At 46.7% G+C, this 21,390-nt stretch overlaps 1 protein-coding gene across 1 annotated transcript in view; it reads right to left on the minus strand.

The window, feature by feature from the left end:
• Window positions 1-9,676: 9,676 nt before the first annotated feature.
• LOC146810948 (serine/threonine-protein phosphatase 2A catalytic subunit alpha isoform-like) overlaps window positions 9,677-21,390 on the minus strand; it is a 195,967-nt gene continuing 184,253 nt past the window's right edge. Inside the window, exon 7 of the mRNA XM_085618017.1 lies at window positions 9,677-10,408. Coding sequence (XP_085474143.1) covers window positions 10,336-10,408 — 73 coding nt within the window. The 3' untranslated portion in view covers window positions 9,677-10,335. The remainder of the gene's footprint in view (window positions 10,409-21,390) is intronic.

Consider the following 21,390-nt stretch of genomic DNA (forward strand, 5'->3'; position numbering starts at 1 on the left):
TCCAAAGCAGTGGCTTACCCGTAGCAGTTGTTTGAAAAGAGTTTAAAGTACTGCTTGGTCTACATTTGCCTGTCTTGCTAACACATCTACACAAGTGTTTGGTGAATGTGTGCGGTGTAGATCATGCTGCTGCCTTACAAATATCAGCTTTTGTAATATTTCCCCAAGGCGGCCATAGTAGCCCCTATTTTGCGAGTAGAGTACGCTCTAGGGGGTACTAACAAAGTTCTCTTTGCTTTAACATTACATGTTTGGAAACATTTTACAATCTATCTTGCAATACCTGATTTAGATCTAGGATTGCCCTTGTGAGGTGGAGAAAAAGCAACAAATAGTTGCTTTGTTTTCCTAAAATCTTTGGTTCTTTAAAGTGTAGCACGTCTAACAACAAGTGTGTGTGTAGGGCTCGTACGGCTACAGAATCAGGTTGAGGAAAGAACAAAGGTAACTCAACTGATTGATATGAAAAGCAGAGACTACTTTAGGGAGTGTAGGATCTGCTCCTTATGGTTACCCCCACTGTTTGCTTCATGTGATACTGTTTTTGACTAGTCTGACTAGAATCCTGCTAATCAGGACCCCAGTCTATCTGCTTTCTCCCTAAACTGTTATGTACTTGGGTACACTACACAGATTTGATACTGGGTTACCCTTGTCAGCCCCTAGTATATGGTACCCATGTACCAAGGGCATTGGTATTCCTGAGGCCTCCCATGGTCTGAAGCATCCATTATGCCACCCATGTGTGGCAAAATGGAACTACAGGCCTGCCATTGCAGCCTGTGTAAGTTGGTGCATGCACCACTTACTTAAGATATAGGTTTACTGTATTTAAGTTAGATATAGTAAACCTACATCTTAAGTAATAAGGGTCACTACATTTAAAATGAACCGGTCACCTCTATAGCAGGCCTTTTAAGCCTGGAAGACAGGATGCTAGGTTCTAAGTGAAAGGGTGCCACTGCATGAGCAGGACACCCCTGTAGCCTAGAGTCCATTCTCCCGGGTTGTTAGTACTGCAGCCATTTACAAAATATAGTGGCATTATGTGACCGCATGATGACCAACTCTAAAACGGCTAAAATTAACCCTATCTGTTTGGTGTCAAACATTGTGGAATCATACACCCACACTGGCAACCGTTGTGGGAGGTACGATTCTACCCCTCAGATACGAGCTTTGTGAGGTCCTGGGTGTTCCCGGTACCCACCTAGTCCCAGGCACCCCAAAATAGCAGCAGGAGGGCAGAAATGTGTCACTGGTCAGCAGCAACTGAGCCAAGCTTGAGAAGGGGACAGCAGAACAATAGGCATCCTGTCACAGGGGAGTGTGATTACCACCCAGACAGAACTTAGTGGGTGGGTGGGTGCTCTTGCCAGCGACCGAAAGTCTGCATGAGGGGCATATTTGGTGCCCCTGTGCATAGTCCAGTTCAAACATGTCCTGGGAGCCATTGGCTCCTGCTCTGGCGCGAAACTGGACAAAGGACATGGGAGTAACCTCCCCACTGTACAAACCTGCCACTGGGAGGGTCCCCTGAATCTGTCCAACCCTCCCCCGTGGATACAAAAGGGCTTATCTGGCCGTAGGACCCTAGATAAGACGTGGACAAGATTCTGATCAAGAAACCACGGACCTTTGACCGTCTGGACACTGGACTTCTTGGGCCTGACTTCGTCTCCCACTCCGTCCGAAGCATCATCTGTGCCCGTGCACCATACAGGCTCCGTGCATAGACATCTCCATTGGAGTGATCACTTCCCTGCAATCGCACATCACGATTGACCTGTCTGCTGCTCCTGAGCTCCTACGGACTTCAAAGTCTCCAGCAACACAGGAGGTGGGTTTCTACGTCCCTCGAGGGCCGAGCTACCCTATCACCGAGTTTGAGGCCAGAATCCCTTGTGGGGGCTGCAATACCCGTACCCCTGTGCACCGCGTTCATTTGCAAGTGCATATGCTTGTTGGTGTTTCCAGATCAAGTGCACAGGGCTCCAAGTAGCCACAACCTCTGGCACCATTTCCTACAAAGAACTCTGTCCGCCTACCACTGTGTGCTCCGTGGGATGCTGCTTTGTGAAACTGCTCGAAGTCCCCCTCACGACACCTGTGCCTCCAGCCTGTGGGTCCACTTGAGGGTCAACTTTGCTTTTCTTCGGCTCCCCAGGTTGCTCCAGGCTTGCCCAGACTCCCCTGTGTTTGGTGAGTCTCCTGGACCTTGCTGGTCTGAACCGTGACCTTCTGCGTGGGTTGCCGCTGCCAAGGCTTGTCGGTACTCCAGCCAGACACTGACCCCTCAGCACTCAACATCCTTTGTGGGACAGCTCGCATCTGGCTCCTGGTCGCCCAACGTCTCCTGGTGCCTGTGGCTGCAGTGTTAAGAACCCACTCAACACACCTGAATCACCGGACATCAGTGGGCATGCGCCTACCGAGCACCTGACCCAGACTTTGTCCCCTCTGCTTTCAGGTACTCGAACCCACCTTTGGATTCCAAAGGACACTTCTTTCCAGCAGTGGCTCTTCTTCGAGGGCCTCCATAGAGTGAAGGCGGTTTCCGACACCACTTCAGACCTATACACCCGGTTTCCCTGGGATAGGCAACTCTGGCACTACAGTATGCACTGGTGGGGTGGCTCTCCAACCTCCTAAGTTCCACGGGTTTCCTTGAAGTCCACCGGGAAGGGTCCTTAAACTTAAAAACTTAAACCGCGACTTGCCCCATTGAATTATACAGAGCACGCGGTCGTGTTTCCACATTGCACCCGTTCTCCGTGTGGTCCCTACTTACTCACCTTGGGGTCCCAGCGATTCTACATCCTCTAGACACTGTCTTGTCTCCAGTCATGGTTCTTATACCACTATTTTAGTATATGGTCAGGTCTTCCCCTGGAGCCCACTTTGTATTAGTGCCATTTACTATTGTTTCTGTGCTACAGTATTGTGTGCTTTGTGTTTATCTATTGTGTAGCAGATAACGTGACGTACTAGAGTGTTCTACTAATAAATACATAGTTTTATAACTACTGTGTGGTTCTCCTTTCATTAGACCAATACTATGAGGTTGCATTCTGGTAAAACAAGACGCTTAACATTCCTTCAAGACTAAGCCTGATGGCTGCTCTCCACAGCTGCCACTTGGATAGCTTTCTAAGGTTATCTTTGACCTCTTAAATCCCCATAAGGGTTGTTTGGACTGGAACAAGGTGCCCACTTTAGTTAGTGGACAGCATATACCAGACCAACTTCTCAGGGAGAAATTTAAGATTGGTGCGAAGAACCACTTTATGAAGTTGAAAGAAAGGCTCTTGTATAGTTAATGCCTGAAGTTCACCAATTCTCCTTAGTGAGGTTATCACTATGAGGAAAGCAACTTTCCATGATAGGAATTGTAACTGAGATTTGTACTTTGGTTCGAAAGGTAGACCCATTAGCCTTGTAAGGACTAGGTTTAAATACCAATCTGGAGCAGGGGGATTCTTGGTGGTATCACCCTTTTTAATCCTTCCAGGAAGGCTTTAATCACTGGTACTTTAAACCGAGATAGGTGTTGTCTATTTTGCAAGTATGCAGCTACAGCTGCTAAATGTAAACAAATGGGTGTGTAAGCTAGTCCACATTGCTGTAAATGCAACAAACAAATGATGTTCTGTACAGAAGCATCAAGTGGATTGATATTGTTGTTGTTACAATAAACAAACCATTTTGCTGCAGAACATGCTCTAATAGGTCTTATAGCCTCTTTGAGGATTTTCATACAGTCCGGTGGTAGCTGTAAATAACCAAACTCTGACTTCAGGAGCTAAATCGCTAGGTTGAGTTCTCTGGGATTTGGATGTCTGATTTCTCCATGGCTCAGAGTGAGGAGTTTGGGTGTAAGAGATAGCTTTTGATGTGGAACCACTGAGTTCTAACAGGGTGGTGTACCAAGGTTGACAAGCCCATGTGTGGCTACTAAGATTAGTGTGAGGGATGTATGTTTGAGCTTCTGAACCAGTAATGGAATTAGTGGCAAAGGTAAGAAAATATCTCTGACCAATTCATCCATTGAGAATTGCCCTTGGATGTGGGAACCTGGATTGGACATTTTGCGTTGTGTACTGTGGCAAACTGATTTATCTGCGGAAAACCCCATTTTTTAAAGTAGGGAAGAAGAAATTGGGGGTGAAGTTCCCACTCATGTACCTGCTGCCTGTGTCTGCTGAGCAGGTCTGCAATCAGATGGTCTACTCCTAGAATGTGTTCTGCTAGGAGATAGATTTTGTGGTGAATCACCCAATTCCAAATGCTTTGTGCAAGGCATGACAGTAGGAGAGAGTCCCTCCCCGTATCTGTAGGTAGTACATTGCTGTCATGTTGTCTGTGCAAACTAAGACAGTCTTGCCTACAAGTTGGGTGATAAAAGCTTGGAGTGCTAGGAATACTGCTAGAAGTTCCAGGTAGTTAATTGGGATCATTTGAGATTATCCGACCACAGTCTCTGTACAGTATAATGTGGAAGATGGGCACCCCAACCTGTTAATGTTGTGTCTGTTGTCCGTATAGTCTGTGGAATTGGGTCTATGAAAGGCCGCCCTTATGCTAAGTTTTGAGGGTTCCACCACTGCAGAGAGCGATGCGTGCGGCTGTCTACCAACACTAGAGTGGTTAATAGACCCTGTGACTGATTCCACCGACTCGCTAGACATTCTTGCAGAGGACGCACGTGAAGCCTTGCATGAGGCAAGATTGCAATGCAGGATGCCATTACTCCCAGCAGTTGCACTAAGACTCTGGCTGGTATTGATAGGTTGGGCTGGAATTGTAATAGTGTGGCCTGAAAATTGTGAATTCTGGCTACATCTGGAGTGGCTAGAGATTTGAGTGTGTTGCAGGAAGCTCCCAGATAAGACTGCACTTGTGCTGGACACAGGTGAGACTTTTGTGCATTTATTGTAACTGGTGAAGTAGGTGCACTGTTGTCCGAGTTTGTAGAATACAGTTATGATAAGTGCCCACTCTGACAAGCCAGTCGTCCAGGTAAGGGAAGACATGTATACATTATCTTCTGAGATGAGCAGCTTCTAATGCAAGACATATGGTGAACACTCTGGGGGCTGTAGGAGGGGGGTGGGCGCGCACTGCCTCACACTCCAGCACTGAGTTTGCCCTGATGCATCGCAATAAATGCAGTGCATGATAACACTTTCTTTGGTGTCCGGCTTTAGTTTTTTAGTGTGAGGCAGTGTGCGCTCACCCCCCCTCCACTCTGGGGACTGTGGTGACGCCAAATGGCAGTACCTTGAACATGGTAATGTTTGCCTGCTATCACAAACCTGAGGTATTTGCGATATGCAGTATGAATTTGAATATGAAAGTAGTCGTCCTTTAGATCTAGAGTAGAGATAAAATCGCCCTCCTGCAAGAGAGGAAGTACTTGTTTTGAGAGTTCCCATGTGAAAGTGCTCTGACAATATCTAGAATAGGTCTCAAGGAGCAGTCCTTTTTGGGACTTAGAATGTAAAGGGAATTAGAAAGTAAAGGGAATAAACCCCTGACCCTTGGTACTGAAGTGGGACTGGTTCTATAGCCCCTTTGAGTAATAAAGATTCCACTTCTTGTTCAGGCAAGTGCTGGTGATATTTTGTGAGACCGAGGAGAAATGTTTGGAGGATTGTTGATAAGCTCCAGGCAATAACCATGTTGGATAATTCCAAGCACCCATTTGTCTGTTATTGATTTCCAAATGGGGAGAGTCTTGAAGCCTTCCTCCGACAGGTGTGGAATAGTCGGAGAGAAGTGTTGGGAAGTCACTGTTTGCATGAGGAAGGTCAAGTGCAAGGTGTGTTGTTTTTCCCCTCTACACCTGGGACTGTTTCCCCTAGAAACTCCTCTTAAAAATCCTATTGTAAAAAGATTGGGAATTGCCTTTGTAGGAGGAAGTGTTCTGGTCAGTGCCTGTGAACTTTGACCCACCCCTATAGAAAAGAGCACCGAAAGGAACCTCAATTCGAGGGAGATTGAATTGCTCCCACCAATTTTGATACATCGGTGTCCCTTTCCATTTATTTTGAGCACTAGATCAACTTCAGGCCCAAAAAGATGTTTTTTTATCAAAGGGTATAGCTAGGATGGATTGTTGGACTTCAGGTTTGAACCCCGATATCATGCGTGTCATCGTAGTAAGGCGCTAGTATTTACTTCACTAGCTGCGGTGTCAGCAGCATCTAGAGCGCATCTGAGAGGCATTAGACATTAGTTTTCCTTCCTGGACAAAATGCTGAGCCTTTGCGCCCTATGCTCCTCTGGGAGAAACCCAAGTAATTGTTCCATTTTGTCCCAGTGGGCTCTATAGTATCTTGCTAGTAAGCCCTGTATATTACCAATACACCACTGGTTAGCTGCTTGCACAGCCACACATTTACCAGAAGCATCAATAAGCTTTTATTCTGTATCTAGGGAAGGGTATCCCCAGATGCTTAAGAGTTTGCCCACTTTAATAACATTTGATACCACTAAAGAATCAAGTGGTAACTGACTCAATAAAAATAGGATCTGTGGGGGGAGCATTTATTATTTTTATCTACTCTAGAAATTAGTATTCTGGTATGGACAGGATCTTTAAAAATATAGTCTGTGTGCCTTATACCCATGAGCATAGGCAGAGTCTGACTAGACTTATGGGATCCTAGAGTGTCAAAGAGAAACTCTTCCTCTAAAGGCTCTTTATGTAGCTCCACCCTGTGGTATTCTGCTGCTCTAGCAATAAGCTGTTAGTAAGAGATTGTCATCAGGTGGAGAAGGCCTGGCAGGATAAAGATCTGGGTTTGTGTCCTGTGGAGGGTCAGTTGTGTAGTCCGTCCAAGGATCTGGTAATTGTGCATCATCAAAGTCACTGTCACCTTTGTAAAAATGAGGTAAAGTAGGATAACTCTGTAATTTGTAATGGATCAAGCTGTGGTGGAGAGGGAGGTGGAAGTGTATGGAAAGGACTAGTGCCTACACTTTTTTCTTGAAAGGAATTTTGCATAGGCTATCCTCCTCAGAAAGCTTGTGCTTGGATTGAGTTTTACCATGGATATGCCCTGTGTCAGGGATAATGTACAGCTTTATCTGCTTTGGATCCAGTTTAGGAGGTAGTGTCTATGTTTGGATCCAGTTGTATTGTAGATAAGTCTTTGCTTTTTGGCGCCGAAGCTTTGAGTCGAGCTGGAATGTCCTTTCAGTGCCAAGGGTTTCCATTAATTTTCGGTGTCCAAGGTTTGGGTTCCAAATGTTTCGGTTCAGAACCCATCTTGGATTTCGTCTCAAACCGACTGACCGGAGCCAAGGTTTTTCGGAGAGTTTCAGTGCCAAGCCATGAGGCGGAGCGTTGGAAACCTTCTCCGTGCTTACCTTGGCCTTGAGGTGGAGGTGGCGCCAAAGCCTTAGATTTCTTAGGGACGGTGGGAGAAAACATCTTCGGTACTCATGTCCCCAAGGTCGATCTGTAACTCTGATCCGGAGTCAGACGCAGCTGAAGCAATCTCCTCCTCTGACGCCGATACCTCTTCTTGTTCGGAGTCTTTGCCGAAGAAGTCCGGTGTGACATTCAACCGCTGCATCTCTCAACGTTGAGCCCGACGAAACGGAGAGTTTTCTTTGACCTGAAGGATTGGTGTGCGTCGCAGTCTTGCTCTTTGTAGTCGGGGGACAAGCACAAATTACACACCGGATGAGAGTCCATACGCGGAAATTTCGCAAGGCTAAGGGGACTGAATTTAAATGGAGTTTGTCCCATCGAAGTGGAGCCGAACAGATGCAGATGGGCTGGAAGGCCGCCTGCAGATGTTCTAGTCGAAATGTTTAGGTTTCTTGAAATTCAAATTGAACCGCGGAAAAAGAAAACTCGTTCGAAAAAAAGACATTCAAGGTAGAGAGTATGCCCAGAGGATCAATTTCGAAGCAGAGCACAGCAATACCCGTCTGAACACAATGGCTGAAAAAAAAAAACAATTGAGTCGATGCGCACTATCACCGAAAGGAGTCACCACCTACCCCGTGCCTAGAAAGACTTCTTCAAACAAAAACAACTTGCAAACATCCGGACCAAACACTAGACAGCAGGAGTATGCAAAGCATGTGATCTACAGCTCACATGATTAGAAGATACTTTTCTGGATTTTTATGCTCTGCATTGATTCTGTGGCGGCGGTGTCTTTCTCTTTGGGGAGGTTGGGTAAAAATGCACTCTAGTTCAAAAAACAGGTGCTGTAGCACTCTTTTCCACATGTACTTGTTTATCCGAAAGTCCAGTGTCTTGTGAAGGGGTGTATGGATGCCCATGTAGCCACCATGCAGATGTCACCGATGGGCACATTTTCCAAAGAGACTAGAATTGCCTCCTTCCTTGTAGAGTGTGTTCTCAGAAATGCTGGCAGTGTTTTTCCTAGACCTGAACTGTTCGTGTTAATTAATGTGTGATGGTTGCCATGGCCACTAGTGCACCTTTACTTGCTCTAGCAACCGAGCCGAAAAGTTGGTATCCCTTTCTTAAGTTCCTCTTCTCTTATGGATAGTACAGGAGTGTTCTACACATGTCCAAAGCATGCAGGGATCTTTCGGCCTATGCAGTTGGGAGAAGGCAGGCAGCTGAAAACTTTTGTTAATGTGGAACTTAAACACTATCATGGTTAGGAATTTGAGATTTTCTCTTTGAAACCACCTTGTCCTTATGAATTTGAAGGCAGGGTTCTAAGTGGTGAGTGCTTGCACTTTGCTGACTGTGCAGTCACGTGATGGCCATTAGGAACACTGTCTTTACTGTTAGGAAGTTAGAATCCATGCACAGGATGGACATCAAGAGCTCGGTCATCAGTTCTGAGAGCATGGTGTTCTAACTCCACAATGGTTTTGGCACAGCTCTGGGTAGAGCAACCTTCTCCGATCCACTCCAGGAATCGCTCTACTGCTGGCATGGTAATGAAACTTACCTGCGAGTCCTCTGGTGTAAGCTACTGTGGCTGCCAAATGGTGGTCAAAGACATACAGAGGGAGGAAAAAAAAAGTGTAAGACTAAGAGAAACATCCCCGGATCAAACTACTAAATGACAGAATACTGCACAGCATGTGAATCCACTCCTGCTGCAAAACAATGTGGATGAACATTTGGAGTGAATTACCAGCAATATTAGTGTCCTAGGTAAAATCCAGATGAGATAAAGTAGTGTGACGAGCCACGTAAGAGGGCACCAGTGCAGCCAACACAAAGGAAGAAGGATGTGTCAGTGAATGAGTCACACAAGCTGCAAAATTCTTAAAGCAATAGCATCTCTGCCTGCACTAGAAGCATTACAAACTCTTAAGAACCAGGGAGAGCCAGAATGCCAGTACATTCCGGTCTTAAATACTAGAAATGAAGTGCATCTAAAAAGACATAGGAGTTCCTCTCTGGCATGACCTGTTCTAAAGATGTCATGCTCTCCTGAAATATTTTATTGATGTGCTCAGAATCAGAGTACACACAGCTTTTACCATCATATGAGAACAGAAGTGGGTAGAGACTACACAGCTTGCACAGAGCACAAGTTTAAAACACTTTCTTAACCAAACTGCTTTCAGCAGGAGTATTGCGTACATTTTAAATTAATCAGGACAAGAAGATACATTACAAAATGGAGCAGACTTGCATGGTAGAATTAAGATTTAAAGTATTCAATAGTTTTCTTCACAAGTTTATTATGAAAAAAGTACTGCAGAACGTCTGCAGTAATACTGCCTTACAGAAAGAACAGTTCTGATCAAAACATTTTCTGGGCTTTGACGAGAACAAAAAAAAAAAACACTTAAGGAAGGAAAGAGAAAATGAACAATGAGTGGAAAAAGAAACCAACACAATTAAATAGAATTCCCTGAAAATAAACAAAATAAATCATAAGTCAATGAGGAGTCCTGGGGTGTGTATTTTAAAATGTTCTTTAGGCTCCAATGATTTATTGACGCTATCCTTACCTACAGTCATGCAGAGTATAGCTAAATGGAAAATTAATTGTATTCACAAGGTGTTAATGTTTACATCTTAATTTTTGCAGCTTTTTGAGAACGCAAAGTAACCACAAATAGTGCTGTGCCAGAAACTATTTTCCTGACCAACAATGTCACACTTCAGCATGCAATAGTCTGGTTCTTCCTAAGGGAGTCGCAGCTGTTGACAGGTAGCTTTTGCATTCTAATATGGCACATCTTTTGGTCCATGTGAAAACAGTCAGTTTATGAATGTTAAGATATGTTCTGACACTTTGGAGTTACTGTTGCTCTTCTCATTTTTGCAAGGTCGAAGAATGGTTCATGTCAATACTGTACAAGTGTAAAATCTTTCTACAGGAAGTAGTCCGGGGTGCGACGAGTAACATGTGGTTCACCTCTGCGGGGTGCTGGATCAAACTGCAAACTAAACAAAGGACAACGTTTGAGTGATTAAGACATACCATTTTCAATGCATTTTTAGAAAGTAAAAGAAAAGCTAACAAAGGTGTGGTCCCTCCTGCCACCCCAACATCCAAGGTTGTGCTTGCACTGTGTTTAACAAATGTCAAACCTTGTTTCTGGTGATGTCGGTACACACACCAAATATTCCCTTTAAACACTTCTGTTTATAAATCAGATGAGACTACATTCACTTCATGCCAGAATGTGGAGCGTAAATGTTCATAAATTAACAATACCATTTGCTACATTCAGGAATAGTGGTAAGGTAAGATGAATATGTAGCAAGTGCTCCAAAATGCAGACAAATCAACATTCTCCATTATCACTAAATTCCAGGTAAAAATAATACCCTGCTAGAAAATGCTTTTTGTGTGTTTTTACCAACTATAAATTCTGACATGTTCTCTAGGATCCTTTACTGCAGAGCTCTTTCCCTGCCAGTGCTGAGCCCTTGATGTTTAGGGCACTGCAAACAAACTTTTTAAACATTTTCCAACAAAAAGGTAGCAAAACCAAAGCTGTATGCTTCCCCTCATATTGGAGACTCTAAAGGTACCCATGGCTTGGTTGATTTAATTGCAGAAAATTCAAGAAACTTGACAAAAATATAGCAACTTTTTGTTTCACATGGAAAAATTAAGTGCATCTTTTTCTAATACAAATGGCATCAACAAAAGGTTGTCTTGTGCAGATCTCCACATCTTTCAGGAAATGGACGTTTTCATGTAGATACATATATGTTTTTTTAAAAAAAATAATTACCATCGTTTTTGCATTTTTTTTAAATGTAAGGATTGCCTGTATAAGGATTCTAGAAGCTGCTCTACCCCAGCAGTCCCTGTGAAGTTAGGCAGTCTTTCTTTCCACAGAGCTACAAACCTTGAACATTGCAATCTTCCTAAAGACGGAGTAAAAATAGCATTTGTGGGAATTACAGAGTTTCACATATTAGGACATTTGCTTAATTTCGGAGGGTGTTTGCTAAACATTAAAGTGTTACCCCCCATCCTTGTTTAGCCAAGGTATTTAACTACCCTGAATGCACAGTAAGCAACACCATCACTTTTGATAAGTGCACTTATTGGAGATTTTTAGCGGAGTGGGTGGAGCTGTAGGGGAGAAATGTATTGTTAGGCATCTTGGACTCAAGATAATGAATGAAAAACATACTTGCACACATTTTCCTATAGTAGTAATGAAAATGATGCCCCGGGGAGGTGAGGTCTAACATAGGAGTTGTAGCTTTGCTGTTTTTGAAGCACTTCAGTGAAAAGTCTTTATTCTCCAAACAAACGTTAGCCATCAAAGGGCGTGTGTGTGGCTTACACATATCCAGAGAAGCCAGTGACCAGTGCCATGTAACAGCCATGCTCATGGATCTTCCTAGTCTAGGCCAGATTGTAACTGGTTGGATACATCCAACCCATTTGTAAACAGGTCTGTAAACAAAGATTTCTTGTGATTTAGCAAGTTGATCCATAAAATGTTAGCAATTGCTACAGTTCATGCATCTATTGTCCCAGTAGGTAGGCGGCATTAGCATTGCTCGGTGTTGGAAGCACAGACTTTGTGGCCCACACAATCAAGTTTTTTTGACTATTGTAAAGTGCTGTAGGAAGGCATTGGGGTTCTACTTTGAGAAGAAGGTTCAGAAAAACAGACTTTCCAGTGGAAAAAAAAAAAGATAAAACGAGAGGGACATCCTGCATAGCTGGCCGTTGGCTATCAGCCTATGCACTCCCAAACCTGAAAGGAGTTTCTCTCATGCAACCACGTTTGTGTCCAAGAAGGCTTCACTGAAAGGAAGCAACGGCTGTACCACTGGGAAAAGTCTGTTACAATGTTAACTTCACATCCACAGAGGGCAACGTCAATTCCAAGGATTAAGACACTTTACGAAGCACTGTTGTAAAAGAAGAAATATCTTCAAGGAGGGTCTGAGGGGTAGGGAAAGTCAACAGCAGTGTAGGAAGTCTGTGGGTGTTTGCTGTGCCGAAAAAGGGGCTATGACGGAGCAGGGGGCACACACCTTTTTTTTTCTTTTTAGCTTCCAACTTACCCTTAGGTGCCTGAGCCCACGAATATGCACCAAGCCTGCAGGGAAATCTTTGGGAAGAGGCTTAAAAAGCTTAAGTCATCCTGTACATATCCAGCAAATTCAGCTGGAAGGCCTTGACCTGTGAGTTAACCAATGGACCAAGGAACCCCAAGTACATTTTTTTGGGCCCCAAAATCTCATCTGATGACAAGAAAGTCTAGTGTTAGGAAGTGGCATTTATACCCTAAAAGGCCCCACGAGTGGATCATTTTCCTCAAAGGAAGAGGACAACCTTCTTATGGCACCTCGGGTTTTGATATGACAAAATTCCTTAGACTAATGATCCATAGTTGGCGACTTGTGCTTAGGTAAAGAAGATATTTTGGGTGTTTTATTGAGGGCCATAACTAGAAAGGAGCTTGGCACCCCACGCCCCGATTGCCTTTAGGGGTACAGAGGGACAAGAGTCACAAACTGCACCCTTGTGTTTTCATTCCATACACAAAGATGATGGACGGAGTGCTGAAACTTTTCAAACACTCACCCCCAGTCATTCCATACACCACATTCAATATGGATTCAAAAGAAACGTTTTCTTGCAGCACCTTTGTACAGGCTTAAAATTTAAAACCTTCAGAGGAGATATTTGACCTATCTCCTGTCAAAGTGCTGAAGACTTTGGTCAGTGAGACAAAGTTAGCTCTGGACCCATGTGGATGAGGCGGGAAAAAAAGCATAGCATGAGGATATAGTTTGGCCTCTATAGTACTTGTGTAGTTTTTTTTCCCAGAGGCAGAGTGGTGGCGATTGAAAGACACTGCTGGGAGACACGTTTGCAGGTAAGTGATGCCTGAAAGGATAATTAGGTGGGAAATGTGGAGGAACATTTATCTTGGACAATCACACTAATAACGAAATATAAAACAAGACCACCAAGCTAGAAACCCTTAAGTGATCTACTAATGATGATTGAGGGATTCTCAAAAGTTTAAATGGTTACAGGTGTGGTCAACAATTTACACCAAGTAAAATTTTCATTTTTTAAAGAAAGAGTTTACACCATATACTGGAGGAGACAGCAGCCATACAGTTCCCTGGATCAGTGGCAGAAAATAACATGTTACTAGCCCTGTAATTATCTGTTAATGGCATGTAGTGCTGTAAATTTACGTGCTCTGCATACATCTGCCATTTAGTGTTGGGGTCTGACACACAACCTGTTTTTCTTAGTAGAAGTCTTTAGAGTCACAAGGTTTAGCGACTCCGCCTAGGACTGTAATGTCCACGGGCATCTGCTCTATGGTTAATGCTTTGCTGCACAGTGGGTGAGGATGGAGATGGAGAATAAAAATGTACAAGGACGACTATGCAAGAACAAAGTAGGAAAGAAAAAAGGACATCTGCAACAACCAAAGGATTCCGGGGAGATGGGTGGGCACATGTGAATCTACATCACTACATGCCATGAACAGATGCTTACAGGGTAACATTTTCCGTTCGTAGCATGTGTAGCTGTAACTACACACTGCATAGCATATAAAGCAGGTTCCCCAAAAGCTGTGGCTCTGGATACCAGACTCCTTGCCCAGTCCAGTGCCACAAGAATGACTTGGGTAGGTCGCTCCTGATCTTCTTCAGAACCCTGGGTAGGAGTGGTATGGGCGGAAAGGCATACAATAGGCCTGCACTCCACTCGCGACGAAATGCATCACCCAGCGAGAGTCGCCTTGGAAACTCCAGCACGCAGTACTCCTGACATTGTACGTTCTCTTTGGAGGGGAACAAATCTAACCAAGGTTCACCCCACTGCTGAAAGAGACCATGTGCTACTTCCAGCTGGAGACGCCATTCGTGATCCTGAAGGCATCGACGGCTGAGATCGTCCGACCTGGCATTCAGAGAACATGCCAGGTATTGAACCACAAGGTATATGCTCTGCTCTTCCAGCCATGCCAAGAGATGTAGGGCCCATCGACAAAGGGTCCACAACCCCACCCCGCTTGCTGCAGTACCACATGGTGGTGGTGTTGTACGTGACACCTGCACCAGCTTCCCCTAGACCGAGGGAAAAATGCTTTCAATGCCAACCGAATCCCTTGGAGCTCCAACAAGTTTATGTGGAGTCCAGTGACTCCTGATCTCCACCTCACCCATGTGGCTGCCCCATCCCAGAAGTGACGCATCTGTCACGACTGTAAAATCTGGTTGGGGAAGGGAGAGGTCTGTTGCTGACCCAAATGCGGTTCGTTAACCACTACTGCAGATCCTTTGCAGTTCCTTCCGAGATCTGAACCACGTCAGTGAGATTTCCCCGATGCTGTGCCCATTAGAACTTCAAGTCAGACTGCAGAGCCCGCATACGCCACCTGGCGTATCTTATCAACAGGATGCAGGAGGCCATGAGACCCAACAGCCACAGAGTCAACCTCACCAAAATCCAGGATAGAGGCTGAAATAGCAGGATCATAACATGAATATCCTGGACTAGCTGCTCGGGGCGAAGCCCGAAAGTGCACTCTGTCCAGAACAGCTCTGTTGAAAGGGAGTGTTTGAGAAGGAGTCAGGTGTGACTTTGGCACGTTGATAGAGAACCACAGCGAATGTAGGAGGTTCGCCATAGTCTGAAGATGGGAGACAACTGCCTGGGAGGAGGACGTCTTCAACAGCCAGTCGTTATGGTAGGGGGAAGACTGACACCCCTAACCTGCGCAGATGATCTGCAACCACCGCCATCATCTTGGTGAACACCCGAGGGGCACTGGTAAGACCGAAGCGGAGCACAGTTAACTGCGGCCTACTTTGAACCGCATGTTACACCTGGGGCCCGGCAGGATGGGAATGTGAAAATACAGATCCTGCAGGTCCAACGCCACCATCCAATCTCCTTGGTCTAAGGCAGACAGGACCTGAGCCAAAGTGTGCATTTTGAATTTCTCCTTTTGGAGGAAGAGATGGATTGTCCGAAGATCCAAAATGGGCCGAAGCCCCTTCTTCAGAATCAGAAAGTAGCGGGAATAACAGCCACTGCCTACTTCTGTAGCGGTGACCCTTTCTATAGCTCCTTTGGCCGAAAGAGCCGTAACTTCCTCTTGGAGCAACTTAAAATGATCCTTCACCAGCCGTTCCTGACTTGGCAAACTAGGAGGAGGAAAAGAAAGGAAAGGAAGAGAATAGCCTTCCTAGAGGATCTGCAAGACCCACTTGTCTGTTATGGATTTCCAGCAGGGAGAGGGCGACAAACTCACACCGACTGGAGTAGTGTGGTCCTTGCAGTACTGCATCCACGTTCACGCACGGCTTGGGTAGTCTGAGTGGGACGGTGGCTAGGATAGGGCTGACGCGGCTGGAAACCCCTTCCGTTGCCACGAAAGGAAGACTGGCCGCGAGAAGTGGAGGAGAGGCCCAAGAATCTGGCGGTAGCTCGAGAGTCCTTGAACCTGACCAGGGCAGAGTCTGCCTTTTCCCCAAAAAGGCAGGTTCCATCAAAGGGCATGTCCATCAAATTGGCTTAAGACATCCCCCAAGATGCCAGTTGTACAAAGCCAGGCATGGCGTCTCAAGGCCACCACCGTTGAAATCGACCTGCCCAGTGAATTGGTTGCATCTTATCCACACCATATGGTTTATTTTACTGCAGCTCTCCCGTCCTTGACAGCTTGGGAGAGCACAGCCCGGGCCTCCTCTGGGACTTGTGGGAGCACCTTCGCAACCATCTCCCAAAGATAGTGGGAGAAACTGCCCCATTAGCACACAGTATTCACTGACCGCAATGTCAGACTGGAGGAAGAAAACTTCTTCCCAAATGAGTGCAGTCTCTTGGATTCCCTATCCGCTTTGGAACAGAGGCCTGCACCCACCAAACTTTCTGGGGTGGGGTGTTGGCTGAGGAACTTTGGTTCGCCCGGAGCTAGGCGATGGCGTCGTACAATTGTCCGGTTTACAGGAGCCCCTTTGCTTGGCCGATGTTCCTAGAAGGACATCAGTAAGTGCCTCATTAAAGGGCAATAGGGGTTCAGAAGTGGAAGCCTCAGATTAAAGCACTTCGGTCAGCAGATTAGTCCTGACCTGCACTGAGGGCAGCTTCAGTCCAAGGACCTCAGCTGCCATCTTAACCACCAAGGGATAGGACACCCCCTCCTCCGTAGTCACTGTAGGCGGAGAGAGCATGCCACTGTCTGGGGAAGTATACAGACCACTGGCTTCAAGTTCCCTATACCAGTCCATTGTCTCCTCAGAGACATCCTGGTTCTCAAGAGGGTCTCCAGACTCCTCCCATTCCTTTCCATGTCCAGCAAGTGCTCTGGCGACAATAGAGAACCCCTGGGTTCCGTCTACGTCGGAATCTGCGTCGCCACGACACAGCGATGTCGTAGGAACAGGATCTACACCGGGGGAGGTCGCGTTGGCACAACCGGCGTCGACCGGGATTGGATCCCTGAGGCCCCGCCGTGGCTGGAGCAGACAGTATCGAAACCAATGGGGCCCCAGTTGACCCAGAGGGCTCATCAACGGGGTAATTCCGCTCAAATACGCAGCGCTTTGCATCGTAAAACTTTAATTTGAGCGGGAGTAGCTCTGGCTCCCGGAAAGAGTGGAAGGAGCAAAGTCGCCTCCGCAGAACCATGCCTAGAGCATTGGTGCTCCTTACCTTTCTCAACAACGGACGTCAGTTGAGGCGAAGTCTGTTTGCCCTTCTTGCCTCTTTCTAGAGTGTCCAGAAGACTTCGAATGGGAGAAAGAGGACTTAAGTCTCTGTAAGCTGTCCCACGACCCCCTTCTTCGAACGGGACCATGACCACCTGAGTCTCGCTTGACGGTGTCGACTACCGGGCCATAGGCAACTTCATCGCTCGCTCCCTCAAGGTCTTCAGTGCCATTGCTGACAGTCTGAACACGACTTAGAATCGTGGTTGTGTTCAAGACACCACATATGCGGTGGGGATCGTGACCGACATCATAGGGGAACAAGTCCCGCATAGTTTGAAACCGGTCTTTCTTGAAGACATCCCTCGCACACAAGGTCGAATCCAAAAATATCGACAAAAGACGAGAAAAAACCTGCCAAAAAGCGGCAGAGCAGTAGCTCTTCCCGGATCGGTGCTTAACTGGTGCGGAATGAAAGACTGATGTCGGTGCGCCTGGGTGGCGCCTATATAAGCACCGCAACTTCATAACTGATGCTACCGATGCAGTCACGCGGAGCCGAATGGAGCCACCAGACGTTGCGCGCAACAGGTATTGTTCAGCAAAATTTTCCGGATCCACCCAGACGCCTGGAAAATTCAGAAGGTAAGGAATCTGCAGCTAGAATTCTATCAGATTTACCACGCACTGTCGATTGTGCACCTGCAGACCAGGATACTATCCTACACCACCTCCTCCCAGTAGGCCCTGGGCATAGCTACCTTGAGAGAATAGTGTTACATGGTAATTGTTTCCCAGTAGACAGAAGATTGTGGCATTTAACTTAACGCCCACATCCATCCCAACTGATAACCCACTTCCTTACATTGGCAGGGGTTGGACTTAAGGCCTGCGACCAGTCTCGCTGCACATGGGGTAAGGCAGTGTCCTGCAGGGGGCTGGGTTTCCGTGTGCTCTGCAAAGGGATACCCCCGCATACTGCTAAAGGCATGAGAGGTGAGGGCAGGGTGGTTTAGCTTGTGATAAGAACATACTTTTAAAAAAACAAAAACACCTGACATTAGCCCTTGGAGAACGTGAGCGCGAAAGGCACACTCCTTACCTGGCACACGACGGGAGCACAGGACTACGGCTCCCAGGTCTCCTGGAGACTCCGCCCCCACCCGCAGGCACTTCCGCGCCCGGAGGCGCTAAAATCAAACGGCTCCCTCGGTGGAGCGGGAGCCCTTGGAGAACGTGAGCGCGAGAGGCACACTCCTTACCTGGCACACGACGGGAGCACAGTACTACGGCTCCCAGGTTTCCTGGAGACTCCGCCCCCACCCGCAGGCACTTCCGTGCCCGGAGGCGCTAAAATCGAACGCCTCCCTCCGCGTCGCGGGACGCGCGCGGGCGTCGCCGGGCAGAGGGCAGGCCGTCTGTGGCCGTCAGGGGCTGCAGGAGGCTGGGCTGGGCCCCCCCTCTAAACACTGGTACTGACGCATCCGACCCTAACCAGGTACTGTTATTGAGTAACATTGTTAACTGCCCCCTGTTGTGGACTCGGACTGGGTTGTGTCTATTGACCATTATCTGAAATAGCCGCCCTACATATGTTAGGTGTTCGTGTGTTAGGGCCTTCCTTCCTTAATACTTGCCTGTTCTAGCCACATATATTCCTTATTTACCTCTTGCCCATTATACACTTTGCTGGGGTTTGCTTTGATCTGTTTCACGGCTTGTCCTTGTATTAGTAATGTCAACTCGCTCAGGTAAAAGCCTGAGGGGGAGCGTGGGGGGTATGGCGGGAACTATGGATCAGTTTATTACCCGTGTGGCCAACGTCATTGACAAAGAAATTTCTATGGCTGAGCGGCGGCTATCTGGTAGCCCATTTGGCGATAGACGATCTTCGATGGGCCCGATAGCTCAGATACCCTCCTCGGAGCGTGTATTGGACTCGCTCCCGCTCACTCTTGCCCCCTCTCCCTTGGACCATCCTCGTGTGGCGGCCTTGAGAGCCAACATAGAAGGGCTTGAGAATCTGACGGCTACGGCACTTAATGCCCAAAGTCATGTGGCCCCTGTCCTAGTAGTAACCAAGTCAGCCATGTCTATTTCTCACTCGGCTGACCCCACCACTCTCCTAATCTCACCTACCCCGGTGACTACCATGGTGCAGGCGGAAATCCACCCAGTCCCCTTAAAGACTAGAAGACTTACTACCCTACAGAAAAGTAGACTCTCTAAAACCTGCAAAAATCAGAGGCGGGCGGCTGTCAGGAGGGGTGTTTCCAATAGGGTAACAGGGGGGGATTCTAGATCATTCCAGGAAGATAAAGAAGAGGGCACTCCTGAGGGGAGTGCAATAACTGCCTTCAATACTCAGATTGTTGGTAGTGTAGCGCCCCTCCCCCCAGATTCTCCCCTGGTTAAAAAAATGGAGGAAATAATGAAATCTTTACTTTTGCCAGTATTAGATAAAATTAAGAGGGCTAACTGAGCGAATGGATAAAATGGAGCAGACAACTCTAGATAATTTTTTCTCATTGAAATCTTTTATAAAAGTGCAGCTAAGATCTAGGGATGACAGCTTAGGCGGGGGATTTGCCAACAAGGTGACGTCTACTGCCCAACACAATTTAGTTTCTACAGTCGACAACTCTTCAGTTGTTGTGGAACCGATTAATCATAACTTGCTCCCTACGGTGTGTCGCTGGTACTTCCAGTAACACCGGCCTGCCTCTCCCTAAGCATGCTGAGAAATTCAAATCCCCTAAAGTTACTACTATCCCAGGCAAAAAGATGGCTTGTCCCCCGGCCTCGGTTTGCGCAGGCGAGGGAAATTCTACTATTACAGCTATATCCCCATTAGCCCATAGTGCACTAGAGATCCCAACTTCTAACTTAGTGGAAAATGTAAAAGCTCATGTGATGCATCCAGGTGAGGCCCCTCCCTGTGGGAGGGACTCTATTATAAATCTCCCTCCTGAGTGCCAGCCCTATGTAGCCGTTTTGACCGGGGTTCCGGTTCTTAGTTCAGGTAAGCGTGAGTCTTATACTGAATTGTTCAATAAGACCTTATTCTGGCTCAAAGAGAACAGACCCCTGCCCGAGTTTTGGGAGGGCCGGATAATACACGTACGTAGAGTTGGTTGGATTGGAACTAGGGAAAAATCTATCTGTGGGGATTGTATCATAGTGAATTTTGAAGACCCAAGGATTGCCAGTTTCATATGTAGAGGTCCCATGAAGGAACACAGCTTAGTAGGAAGCATGGGTTCAATTGGCACTTGTGACCTCAGTTATTTTAATCCCTCAACTCTGCCAAGGCAGACCGGATCCCACATGTGGGAAGGTCGGGACAGTAGACAAATCCGTGGCTGTACTTCTCAATTCAGCCTATTTAATAGCCCTGGCCAGTCGCAAGGTCGATTTCGGCAAGGTTACTGACAGGTAATTCCCTCCATACGTGAGCTATACATTGAACCATCTGGGGAGTTATCAATCGCTAGTTTACCCCTTGGAGAGCCGCAGGTGAGCTCTTCCATCACTACCCTCCTCCCTTTTCTTACGCCTAGGGGACATTTACAGGTGCTGCCCCAGCCTAGCTGGGAGACGCCTGTTGAAGGCTCTCAAACTCCTTTTGCTGTGGTATCACCTGTCGGCGATAAGGATATTGCCATGGATTATACTCCCATTATAGGAGCATTGGCTTTAGGGCAGGGAGAGACGCCCAGCATTCCTCTGAAGGTAGTAAGCTGGAACATTGCCGGCCTAGCTCGGAATATAAGCATCCCAGACTGGAACATATTTATCGAATCTTTTGCGATTTGTTTGTTCCAGGAAACCTGGTGCCTGGATCCACAACGTAAGCTGGGATACACTACTTATTTTGCACCAGCAGTTCGACCGAACGGAGGCAAAGGGCGCCCCTCCGGAGGTCTGCTAATATGGGTAAGCATTTCCCTGCGGTATTCTATTAAATGTATAGCCACTAATTCCCCGGACCTTTTGAGACTATCAGTGAGAGGCCCGTCTGGAGGAGGAGTGCTTGAAATATTCAACATTTATGTTAGAAGCACTAGAGGTGGTCTATCTATTCTTGCCCCATCCGGCATAGATGAGGAACTCAAGCGCTGTGGTCCAGACTCCCTTGTCTTACTAGCTGGGGATTTTAACTGCACATTCGAACCTCTTGCCGTGGACGATGTGCTGGGCATTAGCGACGATGATGCAAGGAGAGGCATCTCGCCGCTGTCAATTACTCCTATTAGAAGATG

The sequence above is a fragment of the Triturus cristatus genome, chromosome 7 (genome assembly GCF_964204655.1).
Source record: "Triturus cristatus chromosome 7, aTriCri1.1, whole genome shotgun sequence".
NCBI classification, from domain to species: Eukaryota; Metazoa; Chordata; class Amphibia; order Caudata; family Salamandridae; genus Triturus; species Triturus cristatus.